The sequence below is a fragment of the Somniosus microcephalus genome, unplaced genomic scaffold (assembly GCF_052327205.1).
Source record: "Somniosus microcephalus isolate GS21.2 unplaced genomic scaffold, FLI_Smic_1.0 unresolved_chr7, whole genome shotgun sequence".
Lineage (NCBI taxonomy): Eukaryota > Metazoa > Chordata > Chondrichthyes > Squaliformes > Somniosidae > Somniosus > Somniosus microcephalus.
This window is the reverse complement of record NW_028225185.1, coordinates 25,242,157-25,266,387: the sequence shown is the minus strand read 5'-3', so window position 1 is coordinate 25,266,387 and position 24,231 is coordinate 25,242,157. Positions and strand designations below refer to the sequence as shown.

At 51.6% G+C, this 24,231-nt stretch overlaps 1 protein-coding gene across 2 annotated transcripts in view; it reads left to right on the top strand.

The window, feature by feature from the left end:
• LOC147086635 (forkhead box protein P2-like) overlaps positions 1-24,231 on the top strand; it is a 427,219-nt gene that overhangs the window by 16,430 nt on the left and 386,558 nt on the right. For both annotated transcript variants that reach the window (XM_085978775.1, XM_085978776.1), the window contains exon 2: positions 23,140-23,257. In XM_085978775.1, coding sequence (XP_085834901.1) covers positions 23,156-23,257 — 102 coding nt within the window. In that variant the 5' untranslated portion in view covers positions 23,140-23,155. The remainder of the gene's footprint in view (positions 1-23,139; positions 23,258-24,231) is intronic.

Here is a 24,231-nt window from a genome sequence, read left to right as displayed (position 1 = left end):
AAAGGAAGAGGATAATATACCTGATAATTATTCCAGGGAAATTAATAATCAATCAAAGACCGGGACTCACTGAAGTTAACGTAAGCAAGAAAACAGTATTAGAAAAACTAGTGGCACAGAGGACTGTCAAATCCCCCGGATCTGATGGTTTCCACCCCAGGGTTTTCAAAGAAGTAGGTGAGGAAATTGCAGGTGCAGGGCAGCACGGTGGCATAGCGGTTAGCACTGTTGCCTCACAGCGCCAGGGACCCGGGTTCAAATCCGGCCTTGGGTGACTGTCTGTGTGGAGTTTGCACATTCTCCCCGTGTTTGCGTGGGTTTCCTCCGGGTGCTCCGGTTTCCTCCCACAGTCCAAAGATGTGCGGGTTAGGTTGATTGGCCATGATAAAAATTGGCCCTTAGTGTTAGGGGGGATTAAATACGTGGGGTTACGGGGTTACAGGGTTAGGGCTTGGGTGGGATGGCTGTCGGTGTAGGGACCGCGTGCTAGGGTTTGGATGATCAGCCATGATCTCGTTGAATGGCGGAGCAGGCTCGAAGGGCCGAATGGCCGACTCCTGCTTCTATGTTTCTATGTTAGCCATAATCTTCCAAAGCTCCCTCGATTCAGGAATTGTCCCTTTAGATTAGAAAATTGCAACTGTTACTTCATTATTTAAGAAAGGTGAGAGATTCTGTAAGGGGTTTTCTCCGATACTGGCCCCCCGTTACATACAGTTCTTGGACGTCAGGATTTATAGGAACAAAATACACACGGCCCAGGGTTTTGGCTCAACCTTTGATTGGTTCGTTTATTGAACACACACGCACAATTACTTCCCCAGTATAAATCCCTACGATTTATATCAGGCTAACAACCCCAAAGTACAAACCCCTACGCAAGGGTCATTTGCATCGACACAATATGACACAGTTAAACCCGTCCGCGATTTAACTGTTACATATAAAGTTGCCCAGACTCGATCACAAAACCCTTATTGTGATCTGAGTGAAACTCACAAACTTACTCAGACTCAATCAGAAAAGGCCCTCTATGATTTGACTAAAACATGCAATCCCCACTCCCGACCGGCTGTCTCTTGGAGTTGACTGTAGGCCTGAATCTTTCTGTTCGCTGTTCTGCCGTCGGTTTCCCACACCACTGTCTTCGAAGTGATCTTACTTTCAACCAAAACCAACTTGCAGTATCTCCTGGCCCCTTCTGAGGGTACGATTCGTTTCAAAATGTGTGAATTGTTCCTGGTATTGTCCATTAATTTGAGATATCTTTCTGACAATGCAACCCTCCCAAAGTGACTGCATATGCGAAGCTGTTGGTTTCTGTAAGCATTCGTGTTCCAAAGGCTCGAGGCCCGGCCCATTGTCTAGGCCTGCCCTGAAACTGATTATTCGGGGGCCATGGTCTGAGGTGGACAATGTAACCCCTTAAGGTACATGAATATGCAGATGTTCTTGTTCAGACTTTAGATTCGTTTATTAGATTGTCTGTAATCCAGCCTCTTGAAGGTTCGTAGTTTCGGCTGCAATGTTTGAATTAACCCTTAATTGCCGAGCCCTTTTTGCGGGCTGTGCACTTCTGGGTTTTTATATTTCATAGTCCAATATTTTTACCGTTGGGGGGCAGGAATCGATCCTACATCTCCCCCCTTTAATATCTCTTACATTAGAGATATTACTTCCATCCATTCTTCTGCCGCGGAGGGTGCATTGTCGGTTCCAGCCAATTCTCACATTTTTTACACATCTATACATTTGACTCTATAATCCCAAATCCCCATTATAAAGTCTTTCCTGTTTGTCCCTTTATACCCTTCGTTTCGTTTTACACGATAACCTGAACAGAGAGAACGCCATAATTATCAATACATGTGAGGCAATTCAGATCCGGGGAGGAATTTCAATATTAAACCCAATGTCCCACCAAGGTGGGGTGGTCATTTCCCTGATATCCGCTCGTGTTTCTCGGTTTTCCTGCTGGAGGGTGTAGTAATGTTTCTGGGAACGCTCCGCTTCCTTTACCAGTTTTGTCAAATGCTCAGGGAATGGCGGGATATCATGCCCAAAAATGTGATATAAAATCTTGGAGGTTTGGTAAAATACTGTGAGATTTACTGAGGTGTGATCTGAAATAGGGATTATCCTTTCCTGCGCCACTTGCACCTCTATCAGGGGTTTAAAACAAAAGATCGAGTCGTAAATTGGTATCATTGTGTAGCCTATACTGATTCGCACTGGCGGTGACACAATAGGTTCCGTTCCCCTCATAAGCAACCTGGGGCGGGACGTGCCTCTGAGCCATCACCTCCATGGGACAGTTGATCGGTCGTGCGCTTTCAGATTCAAAACCACACACCGGTCGGTCGAACACATTCGGGTGATGTGGGCACAACACTACATGTGCCCCCCCCGCCCCCTTCCTGACATCCCTTCAGATCCGTGCTGGTCATGGAGTTCCCCCGTTTAACCACATACGGAGGCGCCCCATGATGCCGCACATGTACCCCATTTCGGATAACACCAACATTTTCCACCCGATATAACGGCACTGGCCGTTGTGACTGACCCATCACTGGCATCTTGAGAACTATTCAATTTCAATTCAATTTTATTTGTCATATATGCAGCAGATGTGTGTACTGCACAATGAAATGTTGATTTTTACAAGTCCTCCCAACATTGGAATAAATATACCATAATAATGATAAAAATACTAATAGAAATACAGTATTAAATAAAACAACAGTAATAAATAATAATAAATTATTCGTTCATGAGTCTTATGGCCTGGGGGTAGAAGCTGTTTCGAAACCTGCTGGTAGAAGCTGTTTCGAAACCCATTATGGTTTGGTTGTACTGATCACAAACGATTGGGACCGGGTATGCTCCGGAGGCCAACTGTAGCTGGCACGGGTTCATGAGATTGTCATAAGTGCTTAAGGCTCTTAGGTGTCTGTTGTCAATCCATGATGGTACACGACCCTGCTCCAGATCCTCTAAATTACTACGCCCCTCGTTTAATAACCAGGCACCATACATAACACACGCATCATTTTGCGCGGCCCGGTCCGACACGTTCCAGGTCCTCCTTTATTAAGTTGTTTATGGTCAGGGCTCAGCTATCAATTCTTTTAGGTGAATGGTCATTACTTGGTCTTCTTGTAATTCCTGTCCCTCAATCTCATTCCCCTCCCCCAGTATCCTCTTTAGCTGATCCCGTAAGGTTTGCAGCTGGGCATTATCTGTACTATTGACCAGTGACGTCCCCGTATTAAACACCATGGCTGCATCATTGACCAATCCCCTCTTCCGTCTCCCCAAACCAGTGTGACTGTTGTCAGCTCGTTTCTACAAATCCTTCCGCCTTTCTTCCCCATTGTTCAACTCGTAGAATTGCCGGAACATTTCTTTTAATAGTTTCTTGTACAATTTTTCCGTTTCAGCTGGGCATCACTGGGGTAGCCGTACCTTTGTCAAATTACGGATGACAGATGCTCCCTCGTAATGCACGTCATGGTACAACACCTTCCCTGTTGGAATCAGTACTAACCCATTCCTAGGTCCGGGTGTTGCTATGGGGCACTTAACCTCTTTATCCCGTGTCTTTGGGGCTGATGGTAGGGGCTTCTTATTGTGTGCTACTAGTTCGGTAGCATTGACTGCGTTTGGAGGATCTGGGACCACACACGAATCGAAACTCTGAGTCCCGCCTATTCCAGACCCGGAATCTTGCCATTGACGTTTAAAAGCGATGGACGCCCCCTTCTGGCATTTACGTTCCGATCCTCCCACACACACATAAACCCCTTGTTCCTCCTTCCACCACTTGTCCCAACATAATTTTACACCCCCCTTTGTCCCCACAATCGATCTGTATGAGTCGTTCCCCAATCTTTCCCAATCTGTGGATTCATTACCCTTTGCCTTGTCTGTTTTCCGTAGCCGTTGCCACCATCCCACGGAGATACTTCCCCAGCATTCTAGGCACACTTGCCTTCCCTCGTTCACCAGTACCTTTTTGGTGGTGATATTTAATTTGGGGCAAGGCACTGATGCTTCACCGAATTAGTAACTAGCGTAATTGGAATATTTAGTGGAATTTGACCCAAACCAACCCGGCCATACTCCCTCATGGAAGTATGCAGCCATCCCGTCTATATTAATGATTTGGAGGAAGGGACCGAGTGCAACATATCCAAGTTTGCCGACGATACAAAGATGGGAGGGAAAGCAATGAGTAAGGAGGACATAAAAAACCTGCAAAAGGACATAGACAGGCTAAGTGAGTGGGCAGAGATTTGGCAGATGCAATATAATGTTGGAAAGTATGAGGTTATGCACTTTGGCAGAAAAAATGAAAGAGCAAGTTATTATCTAAATGGGGAGAAACTGCAAAGTGCGACAGTACAAAGGGATCTGGGGGTCCTGGTGCATGAAACACAGAAAGTTAGTATGCAGGTGCAGCAGGTGATCAGGAAGGCCAATGGAATCTTGGCTTTTATTGCAAGGGGGATGGAGTATAAAAACAGGGAAGTCTTGCTGCAGTTATACAGGGTATTGGTGAGGCCACACCTGGAATACTGCATGCAGTTTTGGTTTCCATATTTAAGAAGAGATACACTTGCTCTCGAGGCGGTTCAGAGAAGATTCACTCGGTTGATTCCGGAGATGAGGGGGTTGACGTATGAGGAAAGGTTGAGTAGGTTGGGCCTCTACTCATTGGAGTTCAGAAGAATGAGAGGCGATCTTATCGAAACATATAAGATTGTGAGGGGGCTTGATCGGGTGGATGCGGTGAGAATGTTTCCACTGATGGGTGAGACTAGAACTAGGGGGCATATTCTAAGAATAAGGGGCTGCCCTTTCAAAACTGAGATGAGGAGAAACTTCTTCACTCAGAGGGTAGTAAATCTATGGAATTTGCTACCCCAGAGAACTGCGGAAGCTGCAACATTAAATAAATTTAAAATGGAGATAGACAGTTTCCTAGCAGATAAGGGAATTAGGGGTTACGGGGAGAGGGCAGGGAAGTGGACGTGAGTCTAGATTCGGATCAGCCATGATCCTATTGAATGGCGGAGCAGGCCCGAGGGGCCGTATGGCCTACTCCTGCTCCTACTTCTTATGTTCTTATGCCCCGTGCTCTACCTCCCCGTGTTACGGTGGGCCCAGCTCCTCCCATACACCCATAAGTAAATGACATCTCGATGTCACCTCGCTCCATCTGTCCTGATCTGATCAGGATTACCAACAGGCCCAGCCACAGAGTGCATTCCATCCTGCATCCTCCGTTCAACTCGCCTCTGCAAATAAAGGAAAAGAAAACTAGCAGCCCTCTGAGAGAGGCCTTCGCTCCACAGGTCAGACTTAGGTTATATACATTTATACATGCTGTGATTGCTGCAATCACCGCGTCCCTTTTTGCTGACTGTCCGGTTGGGACCTCTTGCGGCTCGGGGTCGGTGTGCGAGGAGGCGCCCAAGGCACCCTAGGTCGGGGTGTTCGACTTCTCCGTCTCACCGCTCCGCTCTCTGGGTTTTCGTCATCATCCCACAACATGGGAGAAAAACTCACACTGGTCAAACGCATGATCGTTCCCTGGGCTCTGGTTTGTTTTATTCCCCTCTTCCCGGGGTCATCGCGTTTACATTGATTGACGTGGAACCACTTTGTCCGTTTTGGCAGCTGCACTGCATAAACCATAGGGCTTGCCTTGTCCACTATACTGTACGGCCCCATGTACAGTGGCTCGACAGCCCCAACCCGAGCATAATTTCTCACCATGACCTGGTCCCCTACCTTCCACTCCTGTACTCTCTGTGGCTCGAACAGCATTCTATTCTTCTGGTGCTGGCTTCCCATGTTAGTTGCAGCTTCCCATTGTACTGTCCTCACGGTCTCATACAGGTCTTTTACCAACCGGTCCCGGTTGATCTCCCTGGTCAGTCAGGACCGGTGCCAACACAAGTCGGGGTCCTCATCACCCTACCACTCATCAGCTCATACGGAGAGTGTCCTGTACTTTTGGAGAGGCTGGCCCTGATATTCATGAGCACTAGAAGAAGGACCTCGTCCCATTTCTTTGGGTACCCCCCTATCTCCTTCCTAAGCCTTTCCACTTTAAGGTCCTTTCCACTATTCCCGATGATTGGGGGTTATGCGCCACCTGCCACTTTCCCTGTATTCCTAGCAGCTTCAGGGTGTCAGGGTGGCCTGCATTACTAGTCCGGTGAAATGACTTCCCTGATCTGACTCTACTATTAGGGGCAGTCCCCACCGGGAAAACACTTCCTTTGCTAGAATCTTCGCCGTGTTTAACGCTGTCGCTGCCCTACAAGGAAAAGCTTCCACCCATTTCGAGAAAGTATCCACTAATACCGGGCAATGTTTATTGCCCCTGCTTGTGGTGGGCAGTGGCCCAATGAAATCTACCTGTATAGACGGCCATGGTCCCTCGACCCTCCTCATGTGTCCCAAAGGAACCTTCCTTCGGTGGGGGCCTGGGTTATTCGCTGCGCACACTAAACAGTTCTCGCAATAATCCCTTACACCTTCCCGGAGCTGGGGCCACCATTCCACAGCCTCCACTTTATTCCAGGTCGTTCCTGGCCCTGGATGTCCGGCCCCCCGGACCCCCATGAGCTAGCTGCAAAAATTCTTCCCTGTACTGCACGGGCACGACCCACCTATTCCCCTTGACTAACATCCCCTGTTTCACTGCTACATCCGCTGGCTGCTCCAAAGGTCCCTCTACGGGCTTCCCACATTCCTTATCCTTAATTACCGTTTTAAGGACTGCACCTTGCAGCTGAGCGTGTTTCAAATCGGGTGGTAATTGTACCTCCGCAGGTCCCTCTTTCCCCTTTACAGCCATGATCTGTCCGGATCAGTATGGGTCCCAAGGTATCCCTTCCCCTGCCCCCACTGTGGCCAGTACATCAGCCTCCTGATTCCCTTTCCACTTAGGCTCTGTCTTGGAATGCGCTTTACCCTTTTGGATGTAGTAATCCTGCTGGTTACTACCCGTGATGTTCAGAATGACTTCTAACCGAGGGGCCGTCACCAACGGCTGCCCGTCTGAGGACTTGACCCCTCGCCGAGCCCATATTGCTAGATACTCCGTGCAGGAGTTGCAAGTGAATGTTGAGTCCAAACATATTGTAGAGGGTCCTCTTGTATTGTTCCACGGAAGCTCAACGTAAACTCGAGGAACAGCACCTCATCTTCCGATTAGGCACTCTGCAGCCTTCCAGACTCAATATCGAGTTCAACAATTTCAGATCATAAGCTCGGCCCCATTTCATTTTCTCTTGTAATTGTTCCACTCCTTTCCCCCCCCCCCTTTCCTTTTGTTTCTCTCTCACACCTGGCAGCTATCTTTTGCCCTGCCAGTACACTTTACACCTAATCCCAGCCTATTACCATCTCGTCTAGCTTCCAATCTCTTTTACTTCTTTTGTTTCTTTTATTCTTTTGTCCGATCGCAGCCCTGCCTTCGATCTAGTTTCTTTTCTTTCCAGTTTTGAAGAAGGGTCCAACCCGAAACGTCAACTCAAATTTCTCTCCACGGATGTTGCCTGACCTGCTGAGTTTTTCCAGCATTTTCTGTTGTTATTTCGGATTTCCAACATCTGCAGTATTTTGCTATCATATTGTAGAGGGGGTTGGGGATTCACTGGGGGGTGTGACTACATACGTTATGGCCGCCAGTTCAGCCTGCTGTGCACTCAAAGTGTTGGGGAGTTTTATGGCCTTCTCTATCCCTGCCTCTGGATCATAAATCCCGCAACCTGTCCCTCTCTCTCCGTTTGTCCCCGAACTAGACCCATCCACATAAATGTCTCTACCTGTCGGGTGTTCCCCAGCCCGGAATCCCACATCTACATCCCACACTCCTTCTACCGAGCACGCGTGAGCCGTTCCCGGATAAAGCAGATTCGGGGCGAGCTTTGGCTCCCCTAGTCTTTCCACCTTCAGGTCCAACTGAGGAAGCAGCAATGGGCAATCCTACTGCTACTCACTGTCCCGTCCTTCATCCTCCCGTCCAGTGACATCAGTGTCGGGGTGTGACAGGTCAATAGGGTCACTGTAGCTGACCCTGTGAACGACCGAAAGTGTTTGATGGCCCAGAAGGTCGGCAAAAGATGCCGCTCGTAATTAGAAAATCTCTTTTCGACCTCTGTAAGAACTTGGGAGGCGGAGGCCACCGGTCTCAACTTGCCGTGCCACTCTTGGAGTAACACTGTTCCCCAGTAGCCGCTACCTCCAGGTAAAAGTCCTGGTCCCCATTTATTGCTCCTAACGCGGGTGCCGTTTGTAGGTCCTCTTTTAAGCGCGTAAATGATTCCTGGCAACTTTCACCCCACTCCCATTCTACTCCCTTCCTAAGAAGCCTCAGCAAAGGGGCTGCCGTGGCTGCATATCCTTCGATAAACTCCCTGCAGTAACCCGTTATTCCCAGGAAAGACCTTACCCCAGACACATCCTTCGGAACGGGTAGTTCCTGGACTGCCGTTGTCTTTGCTCCATCTATCGCTCTTTCTCCTGCTCTAATGGTCAATCCTAAAAATTGCACCTCCCCTTGTCCAACTTGGGCTTACTTTGGATTGACTTTAAAACCTGCTTCCTTTAACAGCTCCAATAATTCACTCAGTAATGGCCCGTGATCCTCCGTACAATTCATTAAATATATTCATTAAATATATTCAAGAAGGAATTGGATATATTTCTTAAGGCTAAAGGGATCAAGGGATATGGGGAGAAGGCAGGGACCGGGTACTGAATTTGGATGATCAGCCATGATCGCATTTAATGGCGGAGCAGGCTCGAGGGGCCGAATGGCCGACTCCTCCTATCTTCTATGTTTCTATGTACCTTCGGAGAATAATAACAGGTCATCCACATATTGGATCAACCGGTCAGGCTAACTAAAACCCTTTAGTGCCTCGGCCATGCTTTGGTGGAAAATTGAGGGACTATTGTGAAACCCCTTGTGGAAGACACGTCCACGTATACTGCTGTCCTTTAAATGTAAAGGCGAATTTAAACTGATCCTCCCGTCTCATGGGAATGGACCAGAACCCGTTTGAAATATCCAATATTGTAAAAGTTGTTGCCGCCGCGGGGATACTCCCTATTAAGTCTGCTACTGCCGCTACCGTGGGCGCACAGGCTGGAATATTATTATTCAGGACTCGGTAATCTACTGTGGCCCTTCATGATTTATCAGACTTCTTTACCGGCCAAAGGGGTGAATTTACATGGGAGGCTATCGTTCTTAATACACCTTGTTCCACCAGGGAATTTACAGCAGTTTCCAAGTCCTTTTGTGCTTCCCGGGGAAAGTTATACTGTTTCTGGGGCCGCGACATTGGGTCCCCATCTACCTTCACCTCGACCCCCGTCATTCTCCTGCAATCATGTCTGTGCGTGGCAAACACGTCTATATTCTCCTGTACATGCCTTTGATGCCTATCGACCAATTGTTCCAGGTCATAGCTCCCTCTTGGCTTCATCGTACAGGTGCTGCCTTTATCCTTACTGTCCCTGGGAATCACTACAACCTCGCCTATCCTACCTGCATCGACTGCCCCCCATAGACAGTCGTTTTCCATGTCTGCTATGGCGTGGTGTGCCAACATGTAGTCGGCCCCGAGAACTCCCGAACCGGGCTGTTCCCACTTCATCAAAATGCATTCCCATTTCATTACTACGATAGCAAAATACTGCAGATGCTGGAAATCCGAAATAACAACAGAAAATGCTGGAAAAGCTCAGCAGGCCAGGCAACATCCGTGGAGAGAAATTAGAGTCAACGTTTCGGGTCGAAACCCTTTGTCAAGACTAAAGAGGCACAGGGAATGAAATAGATTACAAGGCCAGGCTGGGAGAGAACAAAAGAGAAGAGACATTAAGAGGTATTCAAAACCAGACGAGATGGTGATCGGACTAGTGGAGACAAAAGACGGCTCTGGATTAGGTGTGAAATGCGCTGGCAGAATGGGAGACAGCTGCCATGTGGGAGAGAGAAAAAAAAAAGGAAAGGCGGGGGGGGGGGGAAAAACCAAAACAAATATAAGTAAAAATGTAATAGGGGCCGAGGTTATGATCTGAAATTGTTGAACTCGAGATTGAGTCCGGAAGGCTACAAAGTGCCTAATCGGAAGATGAGGTGCTGTTCCTCGAGTTTACGTTGAGCTTCCGTGGAACAATGCAAGAGGCCAAGGACGGTGAGGTCCGAGTGGGAATGGGGCGGTGAATTAAAATGACAGGCGACCGGAAGCTCGGGGTCATTACGTTGGGTCCTAATTCTATAGACAAAGGTTTCGATACCGCCCCAGTCTGCTCGTTCCCTGTGAAACCCACAAACTTAAACGGGACCCTGCTCGACCATGGAGAAGTGGTCGGGTTTGGTGAGTGAACCACCGTACTGGAAGCTCCGGTGTCCACTAGATACTTTCCCCTAACGGCTTCTACCCTGATCTCTTACACAAGGTCTGCCCCACTCATCGTAGGTGAGCGGGCACAGGTACTCGGGCTGGGTGGGCCCTAGTCATGGGGGAAGTGGGGGCGCGCTGGGCTTTTCACTGCATACGGCAGCGTCCCGCTTTCCCTGGTCTTTGTCTATAACCTGCCGTAACGCGGTCACGAGAAGTTCCACCGGGCCTCCTACCCTCTCTTTCTCTGCCTCTACTACCCGCGGTTTTTACCCTGAGGGACCCCCGTATCCTGGTTTTTCCCTTTTTGGGAACTTGCACTCCTTGTTCCAGTGTCCCATTCTCCCACATTTAAAGCACGCCTGGGATCTGTCCACCTTACCCCCCTCCTGCTTCCATTCTTTTCTACCATCCACGCTTCCCTTCATCTCCTGTACTTTTCCCTTTTGTTTATTCTCCTCCCCTCGGTCGGATTTAAAAGTGAGAGTCAGTTTCCTTAACACGCCTGGCTCTGTATTATTAACATCCTCGGAGTCGAACCATGATTCCGCCCTAGCCCTGAACCGTGGCAGGCTGTTAGCCACTAGGGTCCTCAACCAACGATTCCTGGGAGCCTCTAACAATTGTGCTCGGGCTAGATTTCTCCCCGTCGCTTTCAGATACACGGGCCACAGCCTGACTGCGAATGCATCCGGTGCCTCGCCAGTCAGCTGTCTGGTCTGCTCGGTCTGCAAGAACGGGCTGCCCTGGCTATGTCCCAGCGCCATTAAAATTTCATCCTTTACCCCGTCCAGGGTACCCCCTCCTAACTTAGTGGCTGCCGACAAACCCTGGTACAGCTTCCCATCTAGAGAGAACAGTATCAGCTTTTTCCGTTGGTCATCGTCCCAATTATTGATCCCTCCTATCTGCTCTACATTGGCAAAATGAACAGAGGCAATCCCCGCCGTGCTTCAGTCTCGGCACACCGGCCAGCATTTCCTGCAACTGCAGGGACGTATAGGGCAGCCCATAATCACTCCGCAATGGCCCCTGACCGCCGCCTTGTGGGGGTGGGCCGGACTTGTGCTGCCGCCGGAGACCCATCGGTCCCGGTGGTCCCTGTGATTTGGGAGCCGGTCGAACCTCTCTATACTGGATCCCATCATCGGGTTCCTTTTCCTCCTCATCCCAATCTACCCCAACTTCCCCTGGTACCATGAGAGAAACCATACCCCTGGCCCTGGATAATGCTCGGGTCAACTAACGGATTTTTTCATTACAGGGCCCGTGATCGGCCTCTTCATGGACCCGGTTTTTGGCCACCCTGTCTGCCACCTTTATATCTTTTAACTGCTCCTCATCCTTGTCCGCTCTCTCCGAGTTCCTATTGCCTCCCTCGCGCTGAGCCTGACACGGCCTTCCACTTTCAGTGACCTGACATTGCGGGCACTCGAACGTGTTTCTAGCTGTTTCTTCCTACGCCTTTCTCTTCTGCTTTTCAAGGCTCAAATTTTCCGTCAGCCAGTTTCACTACAGCCTCTCTCTCTCCTGCCCAAGTAAGAGACTGTTAGCTAAAATTAAAGCTCATGGAATTGAAGGCAAATTATTGACCTGGTTAGGAGATTGGTTAGGAGGTAGAAGACAGAGGCTGAGATTTCCTAGGGGGTCAGCGGGCGCGATCGGTGGTGGGGCGAGTGAGAAAGTGTTTTTTTCCTCCAGCGGGTCAGGACCCCACTGTGAACCCGCCACCACCCGCCTTTCCCCGATGTCGAGTCTGTCAGCGCTGAGCAGACCCGACACGCAGTGGCGGGGGACTCAATTCAGGTAATTATGACCTTGTTTAGAGATTATTAAGAATACATTTGAGCTCACCTTTTGATTTTACGTGCTCGCCCAGGGGGGTCGGTGCTGGTTGTAGACCACGTCTGTTAAGCTGAGGCAGGAGTTCAGTGGCCATTGAATCAGCTGTTGAGTTGACAGATTCAGATATACAGTAAAAGCTCCCACCTTAAAGAGATATCTTCCCTCAGCCACAAGTTGTTCCTCACTGCATTTCCACAACAGATTCACTATGCTGCAAGTCTTTACACAAGTCTCCATCCAGTCTGACCTCATTACCTCTCGCACCATTGACAGATCGCTTCTGTCATCTCTACTTCACCTGCCATCTATTCCATCAGCATGGGTGCCCTTTATACTCCCTCACCTTGGTCCTCAAAACCCCACTACGATCAGGCCCAACACCAGCAGCACCAACAACAACACCACCAAACTTCTCTGCAATCACCTAATTCTGCACAGGACAGAGGGCATCAGCACCTGACCACATTGCTGCCCAAGAAGCCAGGGATGGCCTCACCATGGCCAGATTTACTTCACTTGAAGCTGTACACCCTGGCTGCCGCATGATGCGCCAGGTTGGCACCATCCCACACCAACACCATGAAGCATCCCTGCAATACCCAAGCCATTCCTTTCACACTCATCACCTTTGCAGGGGGTACCGTTCTGACTGAGTGTTTGATGGGGCAGTGTAGAGGGAGCTTTACTCTGTATCTAACCCGTGCTGTACCTGCCCTGGGAGTGTTTGATGGGACAGTGTAGAGGGAGCTTTACTCTGTATCTAACCCCGTGCTGTACCTGCCCTGGGAGTGTCTGATGGGACAGTGTAGAGGGAGCTTTACTCTGTATCTAACCCGTGCCGTACCTGCCCTGGGAGTGTCTGATGGGACAGTGTAGAGGGAGCTTTACTCTGTATCTAACCCGTGCCGTACCTGCCCTGGGAGTGTTTGATGGGACAGTGTAGAGGGAGCTTTACTCTGTATCTAACCCATGTTGCACTGGGCCAGGTTGTTTCATTCTGCCGTCTGTTACTGATTCTTTATGCATATCCGATTTCCTACCTTGGAAACTCGCTGCCTTTTAAGAAGGAAATAACCTGTCGAGGGTGAGAATCCGCTGTAATCTCTGTCAGACACTGTGGTAATCAACGCAACTGACTTCACGTGAGGAGAAAGTTTTATCGTTCAAGTTGATAAGAAAGTGACTGCTTGGTTTGATGTTGTTCCTGATCTGAGGCTGTGCGTCTCAGAGGGTGGTGAGTGTATCTGTCAAACGGTGAAGCTGAGCAGGAAAGGAGAACAGCACCAGGAAATCCCCTCCACCCGTGTACAGTTCCAGACTTTCACTTTTCACCATAGACAAGGTTTCTCTTTGTAGCTTTGGGTTAATTTTCCACCGAGCTGTTTACTGTCGGTTGTTTCTGGTTGCACATTTTCTGCACGTTCAATCAGACAGTGAGTTTCCCTTTAACGTCGGCCAGCGATGCAAGCATTCGACTTCAAACAGCAACTCCCAGAGCCGGTGCTGCTGCTAGATTCATTACTGTTAATGCTTATTACAATCGCATAGCTCTGAGGCACAGGCTCTGGATAAAGTGAGCTTCCAGCTTCAGACTGTAAGGTGCAAGAACGGCCTCCTCCTGCTCCTGTGTAACAGGCTCGAGGGGCTGAACGGCCTCCTCCTGTTCCTGTGTAACAGGCTTGAGGGGCTGAATGGCCTCCTCCTGTTCCTGTGTAACAGGCTCGAGGGGCTGAATGGCCTCCTCCTGTTCCTAATGTAACAGGCTCGAGGGGCTGAACAGCCTCCTCCTGTTCCTGTGTAACAGGCTCGAGGGGCTGAACGTCCTCCTCCTGTTCCTGTGTAACAGGCTCAAGGGGCTGAATGGCCTCCTCCTGTTCCTAATGTAACAGACTCGAGGGGCTGAACGTCCTCCTCCTGTTCCTGTGTAACAGGCTCAAGGGGCTGAATGGCCTCCTCCTGTTCCTGTGTAACAGGCTCGAGGGGCTGAACAGCCTCCTCCTGTTCCTGTGTAACAGGCTCGAGGGGCTGAACGTCCTCCTCCTGTTCCTGTGTAACAGGCTCAAGGGGCTGAATGGCCTCCTCCTGTTCCTAATGTAAAAGGTTCGAGGGGCTGAATGGCCTGCTCCTGTTCCTAATGTAGCAGGCTCGAGGGGCTGAATGGCCTCTTCCTGTTCCTAATGTAACAGGCTCGAGGGGCTGAAAGTCCTCCTGCTGTTCCTGTGTAACAGACTCGAGGGGCTGAATGGCCTCCTCCTGTTCCTAAAGTAAAAGGCTTGAGGGGCTGAATGGCCTCCTCCTGTTCCTGTGTAACGGACTCGAGGGGCTGAATGGTCTCCTCCTGTTCCTAAAGTAAAAGGCTTGAGGGGCTGAACGGCCTCCTCCTGTTCCAGTGTAACAGACTCGAGGGGCTGAATGGCCTCCTCCTGTTCCTGTGTAACAGACTGGAGGGGCTGAATGGCCTCCTCCTGTTCCTGTGTAACAGACTGGAGGGGCTGAATGGCCTCCCCCTGTTCCTGTGTAACTGACTCGAGGGGCTGAATGGCCTCCTCCTGTTCCTGTGTAACAGGCTCGAGAGGCTGAATGGCCTCCTCCTGTTCCTAATGTAATAGGCTCGAGGGGCTGAACGGCCTCCTCCTGTTCCTGTGTAACAGACTCGAGGGGCTGAATGGCCTCCTCCTGTTCCTGTGTAACTGGCTCGAGGGGCTGAATGGCCTCCCCCTGTTCCTGTGTAACAGGCTCGAGGGGCTGTATGGCCTCCTCCTGTTCCTAATGTAACAGGCTCGAGGGGCTGAATGGCCTCCTCCTGTTCCTAATGTAACAGGTTCGAGGGGCTGAATGGCCTCCTCCTGTTCCTGTGTAACAGACTTGAGGGGCTGAATGGCCTCCTCCTGTTCCTGTGTAACAGGCTCGAGGGGCTGAATGGCCTCCTCCTGTTCCTGTGTAACAGGTTCGAGGGGCTGAATGGCCTCCTCCTGTTCCTGTGTAACAGGCTCGAGGGGCTGAATGGCCTCCTCCTGTTCCTGTGTAATAGACTCGAGGGGCTGAATGGCCTCCTCCTGTTCCTGTGTAACTGGCTCGAGGGGCTGAATGGCCTCCTCCTGTTCCTGTGTAATAGACTCGAGGGGCTGAATGGCCTCCTCCTGTTCCTGTGTAACTGGCTCGAGGGGCTGAATGTCCTCCCCCTGTTCCTGTGTAACAGGCTCGAGGGGCTGTATGGCCTCCTCCTGTTCCTACATTTGTAGCCTATGTGTGTGTGTGGTGTTGCAGATAAAAGACACTGAATAACCGGAAGGTAGAGGAAGGAGAGGGAAGATTAAGGGCTGGTTTAGTCCGTGCTTTGATTTTAAGCACGTGTTAGCAGAGATTAATGTTCCTGTTTCTGTCACTGGCACAGAACTATCTCCAGTCTGTGCAGCGCCTTGCCTCTCCCCATGTGTCCTAGTCCCTGGCCTTAACGGAGTGGCGCTGTGATTCTTTGATTCATCAATTTAATTCACGCCACCAGAGTTTAGATAAGGTGTCAACGCTCACCACTTTCACAAGCTATTTACCAGAACCACTGCTGAGTTGTGAGACAGATTTCCTCCTGCACCGAGATCCGATCTGGATATAAAAATATATGAAAGCTTTCAACTCTGAAGCCAAGTTTTCAAACAGCAAGAACTGCCGTCTCACCTCATTGTGAAGAAATCTGGTTAGGATCACGTTGCTGGTTGGGATCTGGTTTCTGGTTGGGATCTGGTTTCTGTTTGGGATGGGATGGTGTTCGGGATGGGATGGTGTTCGGGATGGGATGGTGTTTGGGATGGGATGGTGTTTGGGATGGGAAGGTGTTTGGGATGGAATGGTGTTTGGGATGGGAAGGTGTTTGGGATGGGATGATTTTGGGATGGTGTTTGGGATGAGATGGTGTTTGGGATGGGATGGTGTTTGGGATGGGATGGTGTTTGGGATGGGATGGTGTTTGGGGTGGTGTTTGGGATGGTGTTTGGGATGGGATGGTGTTTGGGATGGGATGGTGTTTGGGATGGTGTTTGGGATGGGATGGTGTTTGGGATGGGATGGTGTTTGGGATGGGATGGTGTTTGGGACGCTGTTTGGGATGGTGTTTGGGATGGGATGGTGTTTGGAATGGTGTTTGGGATGGGATGGTGTTTGGGATGGTGTTTGGGGTGATGTTTGGGGTGATGTTTGGGATGGTGTGTGGGATGGGATGGTATTTGGGATGGGAAGGTGTTTGGGATGGAATGGTGTTTGGGATGGTGTTTGGGGTGATGTTTGGGATGGTGTTTGGGATGGGATGGTGTTTGGGATGGGATGGTATTTGGGATGGGAAGGTGTTTGGGATGGAATGGTGTTTGGGATGGAATGGTGTTTGGGATGGAATGGTGTTTGGGATGGAATGGTGTTTGGGATGGGATGGTGTTTGGGATGGGAAGGTGTTTGGGATGGGATGGTGTTTGGGATGGGAAGGTGTTTGGGATGGAATGGTGTTTGGGATGGGAAGGTGTTTGGGATGGAATGGTGTTTGGGATGGGATGGTGTTTGGGATGGGATGGTGTTTGGGATGGGATGGTGTTTGGGATGGGAAGGTGTTTGGGATGGAATGGTGTTTGGAATGGGATGGTGTTTGGGATGGAATGGTGTTTAGGATGGGAAGGTGTTTGGGATGGATTGGTGTTTGGGATGGGATGGTGTTTGGGATGGAATGGTGTTTGGGATGGGAAGGTGTTTGGGATGGAATGGTGTTTGGGATGGAATGGTGTTTGGGATGGAATGGTGTTTGGGATGGAATGGTGTTTGGGATGGGATGGTGTTTGGGATGGGAAGGTGTTTGGGATGGGATGGTGTTTGGGATGGGAAGGTGTTTGGGATGGAATGGTGTTTGGGATGGGAAGGTGTTTGGGATGGAATGGTGTTTGGGATGGGATGGTGTTTGGGATGGGATGGTGTTTGGGATGGGATGGTGTTTGGGATGGGAAGGTGTTTGGGATGGAATGGTGTTTGGAATGGGATGGTGTTTGGGATGGAATGGTGTTTAGGATGGGAAGGTGTTTGGGATGGATTGGTGTTTGGGATGGGATGGTGTTTGGGATGGAATGGTGTTTGGGATGGGAAGGTGTTTGGGATGGAATGGTGTTTGGGATGGGATGGTGTTTGGGATGGGATGGTGTTTGGGATGGGAAGGTGTTTGGGATGGTGTTTGGGATGGGATGGTGTTTGGGATGGGATGGTGTTTGGGATGGGATGGTGTTTGGGACGCTGTTTGGGATGGGATGGTGTTTGGGATGGGATGGTGTTTGGGATGGGATGGTGTTTGGGATGGTGTTTGGGATGGGATGGTGTTTGGGATGGTGTTTGGGATGGTGTTTGGGGTGATGTTTGGGACGGGATGGTGTTTGGGATGGGATGATTTTGGGATGGTGTTTGGGGTGAGATGGTGTTTGGGATGGGATGGTGTTTGGGACGCTGTTTGGGATGGTGTTTGGGATGGGGTGGTGTTTGAGATGGGATGGTGTTTGGGACGTTGTTTGGGATGGTGTTTGGGATGGTGTTTGGGATGGGATGGTGTTTGGAATGGTGTTTGGGATGGGATGGTGTTTGGGATGGTGTTTGGGATGGGATGGTGTTTGGGATGGGATGGTGTTTGGGATGGGATGGTGTTTGGGATGGGATGGTGTTTGGGGTGGTGTTTGGGATGGTGTTTGGGATGGGATGGTGTTTGGGATGGGATGGTGTTTGGGATGGTGTTTGGGGTGATGTTTGGGATGGTGTTTGGGATGGGATGGTGTTTGGGATGGGATGGTGTTTGGGATGGTGTTTGGGATGGGATGGTGTTTGGGATGGTGTTTGGGATGGTGTTTGGGGTGATGTTTGGGATGGGATGGTGTTTGGGATGGGATGATTTTGGGATGGTGTTTGGGATGAGATGGTGTTTGGGATGGGATGGTGTTTGGGACGCTGTTTGGGATGGTGTTTGGGATGGTGTTTGGGATGGGGTGGTGTTTGAGATGGGATGGTGTTTGGGACGCTGTTTGGGATGGTGTTTGGGATGGTGTTTGGGATGGGATGGTGTTTGGGATGGTGTTTGGGATGGGATGGTGTTTGGAATGGTGTTTGGGATGGGATGGTGTTTGGGATGGTGTTTGGGATGGGATGGTGTTTGGGATGGGATGGTGTTTGGGATGGGATGGTGTTTGGGATGGGATGGTGTTTGGGGTGGTGTTTGGGATGGTGTTTGGGATGGGATGGTGTTTGGGATGGGATGGTGTTTGGGATGGTGTTTGGGGTGATGTTTGGGATGGTGTTTGGGATGGGATGGTGTTTGGGATGGGATGGTGTTTGGGATGGGATGGTGTTTGGGATGGGATGGTGTTTGGGGTGGTGTTTGGGATGGTGTTTGGGATGGGATGGTGTTTGGGATGGGATGGTGTTTGGGATGGTGTTTGGGGTGATGTTTGGGATGGTGTTTGGGATGGGATGGTGTTTGGGATGGTGTTTGGGGTGATGTTTGGGATGGTGTTTGGGATGGGATGGTGTTTGGGATGGGATGGTATTTGGGATGGGAAGGTGTTTGGGATGGGAAGGTGTTTGGGATGGGATGGTGTTTGGGATGGGATGGTGTTTGGGATGGTGTTTGGGATGATGTTTGGGATGGTGTTTGGGACGGGATGGTGTTTGGGATGGGATGGTGTTTGGGATGGTGTTTGGGATGGGATGGTGTTTGGGATGGGATAGTGTTTGGGATGGAATGGTGTTTGGGATGGGATGGTGTTTGGGGTGGTGTTTGGGATGGGATGGTGTTTGGGATGGGATGGTGTTTGGGATGGGATGGTGTTTGGGGTGGCGTTTGGGATGGGATGGTGTTTGGGGTGGTGTTTGCGATGGGATGGTGTTTGGGATGGGATGGTGTTTGGGATGGGATAGTGTTTGGGGTGGTGTTTGGGATGGGATGGTGTTTGGGATGGGTGTGGTGTTTGGGGTGGTGTTTGGGATGGGATAGCGTTTGGGATGGGATGGTGTTTGGGATGGGATGGTATTTGGGATGGGATGGTGTTTGGGATGGGATGGTGTTTGGGATGGGATGGTGTTTGGGGTGGTGTTTGGGATGGGATGGTGTTTGGGGTGGTGTTTGGGATGGGATGGTGTTTGGGATGGGATGGTGTTTGGGATGGGATGGTGTTTGGGGTGGTGTTTGGGATGGGATGGTGTTTGGGATGGGAAGGTGTTTGGGGTGGTGTTTGGGATGGGATGGTGTTTGGGATGGTGTTTGTGGTGGTGTTTGGGATGGGATGGTGTTTGGGATGGGATGGTGTTTGGGATGGGATAGTGTTTGGGATGGGATGGTGTTTGTGGTGGTGTTTGGGATGGGATGGTGTTTGGGATGGTGTTTGTGGTGGTGTTTGGGATGGGATGGTGTTTGGGATGGGATGGTGTTTGGGATGGGATAGTGTTTGGGATGGGATGGTGTTTGTGGTGGTGTTTGGGATGGGATGGTGTTTGGGGTGGTGTTTGGGATGGGATGGTGTTTGGGATGGGATAGTGTTTGGGGTGGTGTTTGGGATGGGATGGTGTTTGGGATGGGATGGTGTTTGGGGTGGTGTTTGGGATGGGATGGTGTTTGGGATGGGATAGTGTTTAGAATGTGCTGATGTTTGGGATGGGATGCTGGGTCAGAGTCCTGGAACGCCCTCCCTAACAGCGCTGTGGGAGCACCTTCACCACACGGACTGCAGCGGTTCAAGAAGGTGGCTCACCACCACCTTCTGAAGGACCACTAGGGATGGGCAATAAATACCGTCCTTGCCAGAGACAGCCACATCCCATGAATGAATAAATAAACAAACCGTTCTGGGACTGGAATATACCAGGAGGGGGACATGGTTACAGCAGAGGAGACTCTGCTTGCACCTCACCTGGCTGCATTGTGTCGAGGGCTCCTGGGAGCGGCATGATACCATACTAGTCTCCCAGTACAGTGCTATCGTAACGTGGCCCGCAGTGCAGACCCACGACCAATCTCACTGGCTGGCTCCTTATCTGAGATTGCTGTTTTCACTTCCTGATTGAGAGCTACGCTGACATTTCTGTCTGTTATCTGATGGAACAGATTCATAATTAGGGGTTTTCATCAGATGCAGCGAGCTCTCTCCAGCCCAGAGCCGGGTGCCCCACACTTTCCCTAGCTGTACTGGGCCGTGGGTAGGCAGCGTCTGGCTAACCATTAATTTGCAACTATGGAGGGGCAGGCTGGTAAGTACCGTCGCTGGGGAATGTAGGGTGTGGGGAGTTATCTGAGCCGCAAGGAGTCAGCTATTGCTGGGGCTCTGTGTAGCTCATTCTAGGATTAAATCATTTGAATTTAATTTATTATCCATCATTCTCCCCTGACATCACCACCATCAGATACAACCCCAAGAGCGGGTGCTTCAAACCCAGGACATGAGAGGTGAGAGCCCCGATTCATTGGGCGGGTGACCCTGTCAGCTAACACCTATCAGATTCAGACTATTGGCCACTCACAGGGCCGCTGTGGCCGTGGGCAGACTCCAGTCGCCCCTCCTGCCACCGCTCTCCGAATGGTGAGATTCCAGCCACTCTGTGAGGGCGAGTAATTTATTTCATCTGATTCTCACACTGTCAGTAAGATTGCTCACAGTGAGGGAGCCAGATAGGGTTAGGTTAACAGCTAAGGCTGTAAAGAGAGGCCAGTGCCCACTGTAAGGACAGGTCAGTGCCCACTGTAAGGAGAGGCCAGTGCCCACTGTAAGGAGAGGCCAGTGTCCACTGTAAGGAGAGGCCAGTGCCCACTGTAAGGAGAGGCCAGTGCCCACTGTAAGGAGAGGCCAATGCCCACTGTAAGGAGAGGCCAGTGCCCACTGTAAGGTGAGGCCAGTGTCCACTGTAAGGAAAGGCCAGTGTCCATTGTAAGGAGAGGCCAGTGTCCACTGTAAGGAGAGGCCAGTGTCCACTGTAAGGAGAGGCCAGTGACCACTGAAAGGAGAGGCCAGCATCCACTGTAAGGAGAGGCCAGTGCCAACTGTAAGGAGAGGCCAGTGTCCACTGTAAGGAGAGGCCAGTGTCCAATGTAAGGAGAGGCCAGTGACCACTGTAAGGAGAGGCCAGTGCCCACTGAAAGGAGAGGCCAGCATCCACTGTAAGGAGAGGCCAGCGTCCACTGTAAGGAGAGGCCAGTGACCACTGTAAGGAGAGGCCAGTGCCCACTGAAAGGAGAGGCCAGCATCCACTGTAAGGAGAGGCCAGTGCCAACTGTAAGGAAAGGCCAGTGTCCACTGTAAGGAGAGGCCAGTGTCCAATGTAAGGAGAGCCCAATGCCCACTGTAAGGAGAGGCCAGTGCCCACTGTAAGGAAAGGCCAGTGTCCACTGTAAGGAGAAGCCAGTGCCCACTGTAAGGAGAGGCCAGTGCCCACCATAAGGAGAGGCCAGTGCCCACTGTAAGGAGAGGCCAGTGCCCACTGTAAGGAGAGGCCAGGGCCCAATGTAAGGAGAGGCCAGTGCCCACTGTAGGGAGAGGCCAGTGTCCACTGTAAAGAGAGGCCAGTGCCCACTGTAAGGAGAGGCCAGTGGCCACTGTAAGGAGAGGCCAGTGGCCACTGTAAGGAGAGGCCAGTGTCCACTGTAAGTAGAGGCCAGTGCCCACTGTAAGGAGAGGCCAGTGCCCACTGTAAGGAGAGGCCAATGCCCACTGTAAGGAGAGGCCAGTGCCCACTGTAAGGAGAGGCCAGTGCACACTGTAAGGAGAGGCCAGTGCCCAATGTAAGGAGAGGCCAGTGTCCACTGTAAGGAGAGGCCAGTGTCCAATGTAAGGAGAGGCCAGTGCCCACTGTAGTGAGAGGCCAGTGTCCACTGTAAAGAGAGGCCAGTGCCCACTGTAAGGAGAGGCCAGTGCCCACTGTAAGGAGAGGCCAGTGTCCTCTGTAAGGAGAGGCATGTGCCCACTGTAAGGAGAGGCCAGTGCCCACTGTAAGTAGAGGCCAGTGCCCACTGTAAGGAGAGGCCAGTGCCCACTGTAAGGAGAGGCCAGTGCCCACTGTAAGGAGAGGCCTGTTTCCACTGTAAGGACAGGTCAGTGCCCACTGTAAGGAGAGGCCAGTGCCCACTGTAAGGAGAGGCCAGTGTCCACTGTAAGGAGAGGCCAGTGCCCACTGTAAGGAGAGGCCAGTGCCCACTGTAAGGAGAGGCCAGTGCCCACTGTAAGGAGAGGCCAGTGTCCACTGTAAGGAAAGGCCAGTGTCCATTGTAAGGAGAGGCCAGTGTCCACTGTAAGGAGAGGCCAGTGCCCACTGTAAGGAGAGGCCGTGCCCACTGTAAGGAGAGGCCAGCATCCACTGTAAGGAGAGGCCAGTGCCAACTGTAAGCAGAGGCCAGTGTCCACTGTAAGGAGAGGCCAGTGTCCAATGTAAGGAGAGCCCAATGCCCACTGTAAGGAGAGGCCAGTGCCCACTGTAAGGAGAGGCCAGTGCCCTCTGTAAGGAGAGGCCAGTGCCCACTGTAAGGAGAGGCCAGTGCCCACTGTAAGGAGAGGCCAGTGTCCACTGTAAGGAGAGGCCAGTGTCCACTGTAAGGAGAGGCCAGTGCCCACTGTAAGGAGAGGCCAGTGCCCACTGTAAAGAGAGGCCAGTGTCCACTGTAAGGAGAAGCCAGTGACCACTGTAAGGAGGGGCCAGTGCCCACAGTGAAGAGAGGCCAGTGCCCACTGTAAGGAGAGACCAGTGCCCACTGTAAGGAGAGGACAGTGAAGTACATTTAAAAGCTCTCGCGGCCAAGGACTGTGTCTTCTCTTCTGTCTCTTCTGGTGCCTTCAAATCAGAATCTTATCAACTATTTCTCTTGTTCCAGAGTTTGAAAAGATAGAATGACGGGAACCGGAGAACGGAGCAAATCGGGAGACAGTGGTGCGCTGGGCAATGTTGTGAAGGATAGCCCTGGAACAAGTCTGCCTCAAACCCAACCACAGGTAGCAATCTGCCTGTCCCACCTTCGGGGCCGTTTTTCAATTCCTCCATCCAATTTACATTGCAAACTCTCCATGTAAACACGTCACGGTGTAGTTACACCCTCCCAGCAGTGGTGGTGCTGTAGTGCCTCAGTTTTACTCTCAGCTCCTCAGTCCTATTGAAACTCCTGTTCTCCAATCAACTCTCCTCCTTCACCTCTTTGTCCGCCCTCACTCCATATCTGTCCCGCTCCACCCTACTCCGCCCCCACCCCACCCGGCCCCGTCCCGCTCCACCCCGCCCCATCCCACCTCGCTCCACCCCGCCCCATCCCACCTCCACCCCACCCCGTCCTGTCCTGCTCCACCCTGCCCCGTCCCGCTCCACCCCGCCCCATCCCACCCCGCCCCATCCCACCTCCACCCCGCCCTGTCCCGCTCCACCCCGCCCCATCCCGCTCCACCCCGCCCCATCCCACCTCCACCCCACCCCGTCCCGCTCCACACCGCCCCATCCCACCCTGCTCCACCCCGCCCTGTCCCGCTCCACCGCGCCCCGTCCCGCTCCACCCCGCCCCATCCCACCTCCACCCCACCCCGCCCTGCTCCACCCCGCCCCCGCTCCACCCCACCCTGTCCCGCTCCACCCCGCCCCATCCCACCTCCACCCCACCCCGTCCCGCTCCACACTGCCCCATCCCACCCCGCTCCACCCCGCCCCATCCCACCTCCACCCCACCCCGTCCCGCTCCACACCGCCCCACCCCAACCCGCCCCACCCTACACTGCCCTCTACTCCTCTACCCCAGCCTACCACTTCCTGTCCCGCTCCACCCTACCCTCCCCTATACTGCTCTACCCTAGCCTACCTTGCCATCCCTATTTTCCTCACCCTACGCTGCCACCTTGGCGCTGGGTTTTTTGGTTCCTGAGTTGATGGAACGTGGCCAGCTATGAGGACCCCACCCCCACTGAGATCCAACATCGCCCTCTTT